Below are 13,491 nucleotides of genomic sequence, written 5' to 3' on the forward strand. Positions count from 1 at the left end.
AGTCACCTCATTATTCTCTGAAACCCTCATTACTCCATCAAAAACCTTCTTAGTATCCCTTGGAACTCTAATTCCTCACCATAATCCTTCTCGCTGGTAAACTTCTTTTTGGGTTACCTTGGGTTTGGATTTTACTCGACTTCTCTAGCACATTCAAAGGTCCCATCAACTCTGAAATCATAAAAGCTCGGAATCTTTCTACCTCGAAGTTCCCAGCAATGGGTTCTCCAGCAAGTTCCCTGAAATTATCCGCCTTCTGATAGAATTGTCGAAAATCAATGCAGGTACCAAGTCATTTTCGGGGTCTATTCCTTACTGCTTAACAGTCAGGCTTTCATCCCTATTGCCTCACAACCCAAATGATAATAAAAAATTGCAGAGGTTGAATCTCATCAGAGGTCTGTTTCATGGGTTCCTTGAGTGGAGATGGAAACGAGAGATTTTATTTAGAAAGATATTTTTAAAAAGAAAAAGTTCGCCTTGGGATTTACTGCTTGTGCCAAAACAAACTGGGTTTGTGGTATACCATATGGTACTGGTGTATGGGGTGTGGTACACATGATGATAAACAGTGGAGATTAAGCATACATGGATAAATGTCAGACATTGGGAGCTGTGGTTATCGTCACCATCCATCATAAAAAACAGATGGTGGAACTCGCCATGGTGCATATAACATTACATCCATTAGAAGGATCATAACTTTTCCCATTAATATAATCAATAGTGTATGATTTATGGCACTTATGGTAAAACATATACATGTATAAATGTCTGTCATATGAACAATGGTGTCAGTCATCAGAATGGTCGGTGGATATGCACATTGTGTATAATATAACATACACCACTCAAAAGAGAATACTTGAGCCAATATATTTTTCCTTCTCGGAAATTGAATCTTGCAAACCCTAGAGAACATTCCTTTGTTGCTACAGTCATAGTGGTAGGCTTTATCACACATCCTTAGGAGGTCTTAGGTACCAAACCCATGACGACCCCAGGGCTCACCAAAAAAAAGGATCACTTGGATTAGAGAAGTTAATGCTTAGATTCTGGAAGGTAGACATAACAAAATCAAATTAAAGGTAAGGTGACAATGTGGTTGTTTCTGGTATTTCTGTGTTCTAAGAACCCTACATAAGAATATAATACTATGGTTGGAATGCCACAATGTCACCCATTACAAAAGGCAGAAAGCATGGGAAATAAAAAGACTCAGATGGCCTTACATGTGGTCAATGGCAATTTGCAACATGCTTATTGAATTTACATAGTAGTATTTTATACAACAGTAAAAAATGTAATGCCCAAGAATGGCAAAAAGAAAAGAATAATGATTTTATCATCATTTGATGCTAAATTAAGAGAAGGTAAGTAACATGATTATGCACAATTCTTAAGCCCCAGCCTTTCTTCAGTAGTTTAAAAGCATATGAACTTGATATTCCTTTCCATGGATCTGCAAGTGGCTTCATGATGGTCAAGAAGTCTCTGGTTCAATTTTCCTTTCATTGGTCCATGCTTAGTTGCATAGATTCAATTGAACTGTTATGATGATTCAGTCGTCCTTTATCTGTTTTCAAGGGAAATAGAGTCATGGAAACAATAGTATTTTATTTATCCATATATCAAATATCTCATAATAACCTGAAGAATTAGGACTGGTAAAAACCCTATGGCTTAAGTCAAGGGCATCCCCCAAAAAATTGAGAAAAAGCATATGCTCCTAACAAACAAGGATATGTTGGAAACATAGTGAAATGACATAAAAAGATGAAAGGTGATTACTTCCTGAATTATGTCCCCGTAAAACAGAAGTTTCGGTTATTTTTAGGCTTGTCTTCAACAGAAATACAAAAAGAAGAAATACAGATATTTATGATGGTTACTTATGTAACTGCTTTTATTATATCGTAGGGAAATAAAAAACATCGATGAGCATTCTGAGAGCAGCTTATAATTTTCCACAAGGTAAGCACTTCTAAATATAGTTTCTTGTGATTGCTTTCGAAAATGAGATTAGAATACAAATATTTTCTTTGCTCATTGCTAAACATTTGAAAATTATGGTTATTAGCCTATGGTTTCTATTAAGTGGTAACTTGCAAGTAATTGGTGAAAATGAATTTTCATGTTTTTTTGGAAATAAATGAGAATTTAATTGCTTGGCTTTCTTCCAAAAACAAAAAAAGGAACTGTCAAGTGAATTTGAGTAAAAGAGCAGACCAGTGCCAAAATATGATCCCAAATATACTAAATTATCAATGATAAGAGGAATTTAGCAGAACACAAGCTTCCACAAATCTCAATATAAATACATACATATAGATTAAAGAGAATAGAGGGACAGGGTTGAAAGTATTACTGGAAAATTTCCTTTATACAGGCTCTGTTGACATTGGTTGAGAGTTTAGAAGTTTTTCCAACTCATCATTGGCCTCAGCTTGCATTCTCCATCGCTACATTCAGTACGCAACAATAAGTCCTTTCGTAGGTGCACATACATAATTTACATATGCATGCATGAATATATATATATATATATATATATATATATATATATATATATATATATATATATATATATACACACACACACATAAGGGAGAGTCTGAGGTCAGCCCAATAGCTGACAGCAATATTAACTCCAACGGCCTAGATTGAATCTAGGCCGATAGGCCGATCCAACGGTCACGATTGCATTTCGTATTTGAATTTTTATTTTTTTATACAAATCTAAATCATTTGAAATTTGGATTGTCTATTCTTAAAAAATAGATGAATATAATAAAAATATCAAGAAAATAATTCATAAAAAGTAAATTTACCAAAATTCCACTGGAACCTTTTAGGGGCATTTTGGTCAATTTAATTTTTGTGGATAATTTTTTTAGCATTTTTATTAGGTACGCCTTGATGAGAAGAGTGGACTCCCAAATTTCATATGATTTGGATTTGTACAAAAAAATTAAAAGTCAAATACGAAATGCAGTCGTGTTCGTTAGATCAGCCAATATTCATCGTTGGGCTTATACTGTTCCAACAGCATATATATATATATAGCAAAAGAGAAAGAGGAACAGAGAGAGGGTTTTGCAGTTTGGGAGGAGATAATATATGCCCCTGAACTAATGATGTACAAGTTCACTGCTCAAAAATTATGACGTTAGGTGTATTGAACCCCGTATTTTGCACAAGCATCCTCTTGACCACAGCAAGCATGCTCATAAAAAAAACATTTAGAAAAAACTAAGAATAAGTCTTCTGGGGCGGGAAAATTGGGTTAACCTCAGCCGTATGTTTTTATGCACTAATAGATCTAGGATTAGCTGCCCTCAAAATCTTACTTTTTCTTTTCGAAATTATTCATACCATGGTTTTAAGATCATCCCCAAAGTTCAGCTCAAACAAATCCTATTTGGATGGTCGTTTTGAGGGTACCATATGGGGCCATATGGGATTTACGGAGTGTATGTGCGTGTTGAAAGTGCATATATAATTATTTGTGCGTGATGCGTTTGTATTTTATAAATGCCTTTATGTATGCACATAAGAATAAATATTCATGTGGGTACGTATATATGTACTATACATAGCAGTTCAGAAATCATTCATTGAGATGAAATTTAACGAAATAGCCTTTGCCTTTTCTAGTTAAGATTAATATATATAGTGGCCATTAGATACCTCCTCAAGGTTTTCTAACTCCATCATGTGTTCTATCTGTTCTGCAATATTTTCCTACATACAAGAACATATTTTGCAACTTGGTTAAGCATTCATCGAAACAATGGTTCATAATATTAAGAGATTAAACAATAACTATCATAAAACCAAAAAATTACTGAAGTCGTGAGAGATAGAACAAGTGACATGCTCTAATCTTTTGAAGAATATTACATACAGCATTGCTGACTGCTTCAGCAGCAAGGACATCAGAATTCATTTCAACTTCAATCTCAATCATTGAAGATATCTGCGCAAACAATGTTATCAAGTCTCAACAATAAAAATATTTCTTTGTCAATAAAATACAACACCCTTGCTCCTAAAATATTACCAAAAAGACATTCATATGTTATTGGAGAGGTTTCTTTGACTAATTTTTTGGGGAACATTTATCAAAAGGGATAATGAGACCATTTAACTTTGGCACAAGGAGGTCACAATTACTTATAACCATTCGATGTGAAATCTGATAGCTTAGGTGTGTCATAAAGTTCGAGAAAATTTCTTTGAACTTTGAGCTTGGTCAATGGAATAAATGTAGCTCAAAATTAATTGTGACTACCTTGTACTAAAGATAAATGGTCTCATTGTATACTTTCCCTTATCAAAATACACCTATCAACTATTTAACATTTTACCCCTTTTCCACCATTCCAACCCATGACTATGGCAATTTTCATGGACTTTTTGAAATTAAATTAAAAGTTTGGGTAAAATGCTAAATAGTTCATCACTTAGGTGCATTTTGATAATTTTTTAATAAATTTCCCTTTTTATGAGGGGAGATGGGGTTATGGTATCATACTCCCAACTATTGAAAGTTTCAATTACTCTTTATAATAACTACAAAGAACAGAATTTCTACCAGAGAATTATGTAGAGTGTTTTGCAAATTCAATTAGTATAAATCACAAAACTCCAATACACAAACACCATGAAGATTCCATTCAATAACTCACTCTAGCATAGCTATCAATTAACCCAATTCTTGTTAGGAGGGAATTCTCCAAGCTTTCGCGTACTTTCAAGATTCTACTTCTTCTCGCACTATAATGAAAAGACAGATCAGTCAGAAAATGGAAGATAGGTTTTGGGAAAAAGTCTTTAGAGAGAAATAACATACCGATAAGAAGGCTCTCCCACAGCCAGGATTTTGTTCTCCAACTGGCACATGCGAGCCAACATCCAAACCTTCGAATAAACATAGTTTTAGTATGTAAACTCTCTCCAGCTGCAGATGAGCATGCCTATGCAGAATTTTATTTCACTAGTGTACTTATTTAACCCACATTCTCAAAATTTTGAGGAGGTATTCAAGTACAGAAAGCTGTTCGAAACAATGTACATAAGTACAAAACTAGACCAGTGTGAAAACTATAGTAATTTAAGGGAAAATGAAAAGACCCTACTTGGAACACCTGCTTGACTTGACTCTGCAGGTGGTCTAGAAACTAGAAATGTCCGGACAGTACTTTGACATCCCAGATTTTGTAATTTTTATGCTCTTGCTTCTCAGATGTTTTCATAGGATGTTGAATCAAGTAGCTATTTAAATAAAAATAAAAATAAAATAAACAACCAGGTCCAGGTATTGTCATGATATTTCAAGCTTCTGGATTACCGAAAGATCCATTGAGTGGACAAGATAGGATATTGATATTTCCCAAAAATATGTGGAATAAATACCTCTCTTTCAGCAGCTTGACTCAGCTCCTTCATGCGGGTCTGAAGCATATCATGCTGAGCTAACAATTGTTGCCTTATAGCAATTGCATCCGCACTTCTTTGAGGAAGCTGTAATCATAGGGATGAAAGACAGAAGAGGAGATTCCAGTTACTACATTGTGAACTTTTGTCACATGGTATAATAAAGGGTACGAGGAGATTCCAGTTAATATATTGTTTTCCTTGTTTAAGATAATTTATGCAAAAAACCCACATTGCTACACAAAATCACCCATATTATGTTATCCAAAATCATTTTGGGCTATAAGGTATCAACAGATAGGATATTGCTCAACGACAGAGCATTGAAATCACACAAATCACACAAAACATACAGATCACCATCATCGTTATACTTAGTTGTGGGACTAAACAGTTTTTTGTACACATATCATCCAAAACCTTGTGTTTATTTGAAAACCACTGTAATCCACCCTCTCTATTGTACAAAACACATACACAAACACACTCTCATGTCTACCCAACTTTGTGTTTATTTAACATGTGCTGAAACCCCATTTTATCCCAATTTCCCTCCTTTGTACTCACATTCAGGCACAAGTAGAAGAATATAGAAACCGCCAACCCAAAAAAAAAAAACATAAAAAAAATACCACACCTGATTCAGCCGAGGTAAAATAATAGTGTTTATAGTAGTCCCTAAGATGATAGATGACGCAGCGGCAATCGAAATGACTCTGGGGAGAGTAGGGTCCAAGATTCCAGATGCAGCATCTCCAGTAGCAAGTAAAGCAATAGGGAGTAACAGAATAGGGGGATCAAGCAAAGATGAGACTTTGTTTTTTGCAGGGGCTCGTAATAGCTCAGACTGAACCCCACTTGTATGATTTGTTATAGATATGGGCTCCCCAGGATCAAACCCAGGAATTCTCGCCCTTAACTTGAAAGGACCTAGCTCCCTATAAATATTTGATGGAGGTGCTGATGCAATTGTTACTCTCTGGCCTTCTTGGGCTGGAAGATCAACAGTTTTAGTTGAAAAACGGTGTGTTTGAGCAATTCCACTTGGAGTTTGAACCTGCAAGGAGTTAACTATTACGGAAATATAAATACCTTAATCCCTGGGGCCCCCCCCCCCCCCCCCCCCCCCCCCCACACACACACACAGATAGAGAGAGAGATGGGAAGTACCCGATGCAACGTTATTGACTATTCATCAGCTGATATATAATATAAAACGTGTACATTGCACTAATAATTGCTAATGATTTTCTAATAAGCTTTGCTCTGAAGCAAGGCATACAATCAAGCTTGTTACGTTCTGTAATGATAATACGCATCGCCCAGGTCCAATTCCCTCATAAATTCAACTAAGAAAGTCCTATGTTGAAATTCAACTAAGAAAGCTTTATGTTGAAATATGGTTTGAAACTTAATCAACTTGATAATATGTGAATTTCTTAGTAAACAAGACTAATACATAAAGGATGTCATGAGAAATCCTAGATCTAAAATGTCGAGCAAAACTAGACTAAAATTAACAGGGAAACTTTGATCATTCTGAGGATTGAATAAAAAAAAAGTAAATAATATCACTTGCTCAACAAGAAAACAATAAATCCCTATAAACATGTACCACAATTGAGTGAACAGCAGCAGGAATACTCTTCTTGATTATCTGAAGGAGCCTCAGCGCTTTATCCCATGGTGAAATATCCGTGCTGCGTTCGGCAGGAGCAGATCCTTAGAAAAAGTGAATTTGCCCCAATCAACAATGCAAGTAAATATATTACAAAGAAAGCCATATATAGAAATCCTATACTTGTTTATTAACAGTTCATCAGAACTAAACAAGAAGTTCAGATTGGACTAAATGAAAATAATCAGGTTCTGCCTCCAAGCTTGTACTGGTACTAACTTGTCAAAATAAATATGATACGGTATTGTATCTTATTATTAGTTATGCTTCACACATCATAGGAAAGTAGTTTAGGTACTTCTATTATTAATAACTAGTGTAACTACCAGAGCTGATTTTGGTTTTTGCTGTTATGTATGGAATTCTACGAACACAAGGACTAGCAACCTGAGCTAGCATAAACTAACAAGTTTGAGAATCTTGAAAAGAAGATATCAAACATTCAGCACCTAAGGAACTGTTCCATAAATCCAAACCCAATACATTTTTGTGCAAATGAAGCTTCCATGGAGGCTCCAATGGACTCCAATGTGGTCACGATGACTACAGCAAGTTTCTTGATGCAGTATGTGTGAATAAACATTCTCAAAGACTTGAAGTATATTAAAAATCAAATTGTGCACTGATGATTTTTAATTTCTGCCTCTTTATCAATTTGGCAATAATTAAACATCTACATACCAGAAAATTGAAAAGTGGCGGAAGTCAGAAAACAGACGATCTACAAGCAATATCCTAGATCTAATGGTGCAAATTGCGTTTGAAAATGTCCAATGATAAGGAGTTTCCACTACCCTCAAATAAATTTCCATGGCAAGAGAAACCAAAACAAGAACAATAATAAGATGATAACAGAATTATCGTTAGATGCATGGATAAGTCAAAATGTGATTGAGCTGCAAGAAATATCTTAGAATTATTATGCCATTTGCATTTGCAAATGCCCAAAGATAAGAGGCTTATATTACAAATCAATTGATTTCCAAAGGAAAGAAGAAAAAATCATCATAACAACATGTATTCACAGCTAGAACTCCAAAGCACTGAAGTCAACTTTGTTTGGTGTGGTACTTGAAAAATTACACAATTCAAATTCATAAGTAGAGACATCCAATACTCAGAGATATTGTTTATATTAGGTAAATAAATTCACGAAAAAATTCTGCACAAAATCCCTGTATATTTCTAAAATTTGAAATCGAATAGACAGAAGCGGGGAAACAAAAAAAAAAAAAAAACCTGTCAAACGACGATAAAATTTTTCAAACATCTTCTTCCCAAAGCCATAAGGAAATGCTTAAGTCACCTACTGAAAGAAAAGAAAAAACACAAAACTTTTTGGGGAACTCAGATGTTTTTAATCAACTACAAACATGCATAAGTTAAAAGGAATCCACCATAAAAGCAATGCATAAATTACCTAATTGCTTCAGAATCAATGCTAACGATATGGCCAGATACAAGGTCGTATTGGTAGCGACATTTTGAACATGAAGCAATCTGCAAGAGGAGCTCATGATAATTAGAAGAAGGCAAACTGGTTTACCACACTACAACATCGCTAGCAGATAAAAGGTTAGCATTGCAGACAAACCAACAACAAAGTTACCATGTTACATTGTCATAGAAATGAATATTATGAGTAGTAAATGCTGCAATATTTTCAGGACTGGACCGGTCATCAAACAGGGGAGGGCACCAGTCCGGTCGGGCCAGATGGTTCACCAGTCAGACCAATGTCAAAAAATATATTTTAAAAATATAAAAAAAATAAAACTGACAATAACCAGTAAAAAACTGGTCTGCACCAACCAAAACCGGTCCGGATTAGTCTCAATAAATTGAAAATGTGTTTTTTCAATCATGTGAAAGCATGCAAGTGCACATCATTCAAGCACATACAAACAAAATGAGACACAAGAATCAAGAATGAAAATACTCAGCATATATGTTGAGTTAATTTGTAAACTGATAGGTTCAATTGTTGTAGAGTGACCTGAACATGACAGAAAACTAGGATTGTATTAACTAGATAAAGCAAATTACCGTGCGCGAAATGAGTAGCACCAAGTTCTTCAATGAATAAAAATACATAGAATCAATCAAAAAGATATTGAATAGAATCAATCAGAAAGATAAATTATTCCACATTCTTAGCGATGTGGTTCAAAGAAGTCATGATACAGTGTTGATGCCGGACCATGTAAATTTGGTTGCACAATGCTACACAGAAACTTTGAAGCATCACTGTCAAGGTATTTTTATAATGAAAGCTTTTGGTTGTCAAGGGATTGGTACAATCTATATGCCATTAAGGGGAGGGAATAGAAGGATATTGGTCCTATAGCTGCTTTTACCAATCTTTAGCTGAAAGCTCCACTGGAGGCATCTGGTGTACATCGATTTCAGTGAATAACTAAAAAGTCCTGTATTGATATTTGTCTTGAGAAGTGAAGTTCTTGGTAAGAATTAACTGCAGCATGTGGCCTTGGGTTCCCAAACTTTTTTTTATCAAGCATATTTCCTCCACTGTGATTTCATTCAATGGGAATGGACAACCTTCTCTTAGTTTGTGTGGTTATATATTATGAGTGATCTTAGTTCCTGAGATTTATTTTACCTTGTTGTGGTGTGCAATGGGACAATGCTCATGGTCTCTATACATCTTATAGGAGTTAAGTATTGATTTGCCAAATTGTATGCAGAGGATATATTGCGTCATAAGAGAATAATGATCAACTTCCATTGATCTATGTAGTTATTTATCAACATATAGGCAACAAGTCATATGAGGGGAGAATATATCCATTTCATTACGCCATCAAGCATTTTTGTCAATGTATCTAAGCAGTTGAAATCTTAGTTTGCTTTTTTTCCACATCACACCACATGCAAGTCCTGTCCACACAAGTGACATGAATATATCTTTCAGATCAAGAGAATTGTGACCTTCAATGCAAGCTATTAGAAGTTTCCAGTCCATTGTATGTTGCTAAGTGATAGAGGGTGAGCATGATTAGAGGCATCATACTTTTATGAGGACTAGTTAACAACATTAGAAAAGATTCCATATTAGCATATGGGGAACCAAAACCTTTCTCTGATGTGGTCAGGAAGGCAAATGAGAGGAAAACTCCCCAGCATAAGTGCGAGCCAAGAGAGCCCTCATCCATTAGAGACAGTCCTTCACACCCATGAGATCTGATGTTTTGATTGCAGTCTGTTTCCCCTTGGCAGCGTCATTGATGCAAATTGACATACACCTATTTCTGAGCACTTATTATTTTCTTTTTTATTAATTAAAATAAAAGAGGATGACATATACTGACACATGATTTTTTATTTTAAAATATAACAAGCAGAAAGGCATCCACTTTTCAAGATACATGTATAATAAAATGCCAAAGATAGAAAGTAACAAATCATATCAAGAATTTGGTCATATTTGTGGCAAGTTAAAAGAGTTCAGCGTAATCTATCAAAAGAAAATTGTTCAGCATGCATGGTAATCAAAGAGAGTAAGATCAATAGAAGATCTTTCCAATGATAATATGAAATGAAGTTAAATACATACTTGAATGCCATGTTGAGGCTGTGCGACAGCTATGGCGATTGTGCAAGTTGGACATTTAACAATCTGCCCAAAATGAACCTGCATAATATTTTGAGAACAATGACTACAAGTATTTTTTTAAACATTTATACCGAATGCCGTCTTTTAATTAGACTATAGAGAGTATATTATGGCTATCATGCAAGTTGGAAATCTAACAATCACCCCAAAATGTACCTAAATAACATTTAAAGAAACTATTATCATAATTATTAATTTAAACATTTAAATCAAAATTTCATCTTCAATTGGACAATAACGCATATATTTCAAACAAGAATTGATGGCAAAACGAATGGGATTAGATGTGACGTAGACATGATAATGCTTCCTAAGCAATCAATAGAGAACATTAACCTTCAGCTTCTTAACTTGAGTATATCAAAAAGCTTCAAGAAGTAGAACTAAAGTGAGAGTAGATTCAAATCCATATGTTGGCACTTAATTGTGGCCATCATACAATTCTCCAAACAATAACGAAATAATTTCAGGTTTTTATAAATTTAAATAAGGTTGACAATTCAATAAGTCAAGGCCATGAATATCATTTTAAGCAATGAAAGATGTGCATTACAAGAACATGCATATAAATTAGAATGAATGGAAAATGGTTGCAATGACTGAACCCATAATGGAAAGTCGACGCCCGTAGTGTACCATACATCACCAGCACTGTATGATATATACAAACATACACCAACAGTTCATCGTTTGCCATACTATACATTCTCCCGCAAAAAAGAACTCAGAATACAAATTCACACCTCCTCACGATAAGGAAGCCCAGCCCGAGAGACATCAGTAATAGTTCGAATGGCATCTGAAACGCATAAGGAAGCAGCAAGTCCTCGAACAAGAGTCGCATATGTGTTCACATCTGGTGGAGCCCACTTCCAACATTCCACAGAAGAACCCAATTCCTTCTCATCTATAAATAAAAACCCAAACTTTATAAGCTCTTCTCAATCCATAGAAAAATTCACCCCATAATTGGAAACTCAAGTGAAAAATAACTAAAAGATATGCTTGTAAGAGAATAATCCGAAACAACACAAGGAAATTGGGAGGCAAGTTTTGAGAATGAAAAATGCAGATATTTTCACAACAATATTCATGGAAAATGAACATACTCACTTCCATCACTTATAAGAGAACCCAATACCCTATCATGTACACACCAATTCACTTTATAATCTATAATCTCAAAAGTATCTAGCAGGTCATTAATGATCGACTGATCAATTTCTCAATTCAAGACTTACAGCGAAAACTATATAAGAGAGAACAGTCTGAATTTTGAAAAATCAAGAGTTTACAAGTTCACAAGACTCTAAAAATAGAGAACAAAACTGGAGAGCTGAAAATCAGAGAAATCAAGAGCAGAACTCCCTGAGAAATAAACATATGCAGTAATCACCTACATAATAGGAAATAATAGAGGTCCAAAATGAAATCAAATTATAGCTCAAAAGACAGAATTCTTAGGAGAAAATGATAAAACTAATATAGAAACCAAGCATCAAAAAGAGAACCCACGGTCATGTTCTTTGCCAGATGGATTCTCAGTGAAGTTTCCTCCCACAAAAAGCCTAAAAAATAAATTTATTTGTACACAATTATCTAGAATAAGGATGGAACCATGAAAACTGAGCATCAAAATCAAAACCCACCTTCATTTACTTCACCCAATTTCTTCTTAGTGAAGTTCCCTCTCATTGCTGAGAAAACAGAAAACGCTAACTCTGTGTTGCTTTGCTTGAGAGCCATTCCTATAATACGCGAACAATCAGAAGCTCCTATGACACCTCCTTCATTGGGGTATTTTTCTGAAATCATACTCAAAACTTCACGAGCATCTCTCGCTACGGAAGCCCTTCTTAACAAGTCCTCGTCGAGGAAACTAGGTTCATTTTCAGTAGAGAGAGAAGCCCTTGAAATGGGTTCTTGGGCCTCCATTTCCCCATTCAAAGAAGCTCTGGCATTGAAGCTTTTTAAGGTGGGTTTGAGAGGGGAAGTTGCAGAGATGCATCGGCTTAGGAGAAGGATGAGAAGGGTTCTAGTGTTTGAAGAAATTGTTGGGCTTTTGGAGGAGAGAGTAAGGGTTTGGAAGGGAGAAGAAACCCATGGGGTGGCTATCAGTTTCAGAGCCATGAAAATTTGGAGGGAAATGATCGAGTGAGGTGGGAAAAGGCACGGGAGATAATGGATAAGGAACGAGAGGCTTAAAGTACAAAATGGTCCATTCAAACTTATATAATAAATATAAAATTTGAGAGAGAGAGATTTTGTGGTGAAAAGTGAGGAGAGAGAGAGAGAGATTTGCTGGTAGTGAGACGATATTGGAACTATTGGATAGACAGGAGAGATTGAGTTTTAAAGTTGAGAGAAACTGGTTATTAGATTCCTGAAAAAAAAAAAAGAAAAAAAAAGAAAAAAGCTCGTTGTAAACAGTGATTTAAAAATGCCGGGCTCAACCGAAGAAACGGTCACCTCATGCCGATCCGATCCTATTAATATATATGAAATTGTGTGGATCTAGAAGAGTAAGGGCGATTTGCTACAGTAAAAAATGCCGATTCACTTATCCGAATCGGTTTTTTATCAATTCATTATTTTTGTATGGTTTTTTTGCTAGTTCACTATTTTTTCTAAAAAGTAAAACGACGGTCCCGAACACCAATTCACCAATTCGGATAAGTTTTTGCAATTCTTGATCCAGGTCATCGATCTATTTTTTATATCATTGGTTGTAACCATTATC

At 35.2% G+C, this 13,491-nt stretch overlaps 1 protein-coding gene across 8 annotated transcripts; it reads right to left on the reverse strand.

Moving 5' to 3' along the window:
• Positions 1-1,235: 1,235 nt before the first annotated feature.
• LOC18439265 (Pentatricopeptide repeat (PPR) superfamily protein) lies at positions 1,236-13,072 on the reverse strand. Of its 8 annotated transcripts, none has more exons than XR_966842.3 (13): positions 12,401-13,071; positions 11,495-11,658; positions 10,692-10,769; positions 8,538-8,617; positions 7,055-7,139; positions 6,077-6,496; positions 5,419-5,526; positions 4,856-4,923; positions 4,692-4,779; positions 3,904-3,979; positions 3,691-3,744; positions 2,369-2,462; positions 1,236-1,576 (listed from the first exon to the last, which is right to left on the reverse strand). XR_966842.3 is itself a non-coding variant. In XM_011626963.3 (13 exons), the coding sequence occupies exons 1-12, from the start codon at positions 12,879-12,881 to the stop codon at positions 2,382-2,384; spliced, it is 1,779 nt and encodes a 592-aa protein (XP_011625265.1). In that variant the 5' UTR covers positions 12,882-13,072; the 3' UTR covers positions 1,236-1,576; positions 2,369-2,381. The 8 variants fall into 8 exon arrangements, 3 of the variants coding, with proteins under 3 accessions (XP_011625265.1, XP_088720624.1, XP_088720623.1); XR_016053889.1 differs by having other exon boundaries at positions 3,908-3,979; positions 6,077-6,510; XR_016053890.1 differs by having other exon boundaries at positions 6,077-6,510.
• Positions 13,073-13,491: the final 419 nt, after the last annotated feature.

The sequence above is a fragment of the Amborella trichopoda genome, chromosome 4 (assembly GCF_054954075.1).
Source record: "Amborella trichopoda isolate Santa Cruz 75 chromosome 4, AtrichopodaSantaCruz75HAP2 v2.0, whole genome shotgun sequence".
In the NCBI taxonomy this organism is placed as follows: Eukaryota; Viridiplantae; Streptophyta; class Magnoliopsida; order Amborellales; family Amborellaceae; genus Amborella; species Amborella trichopoda.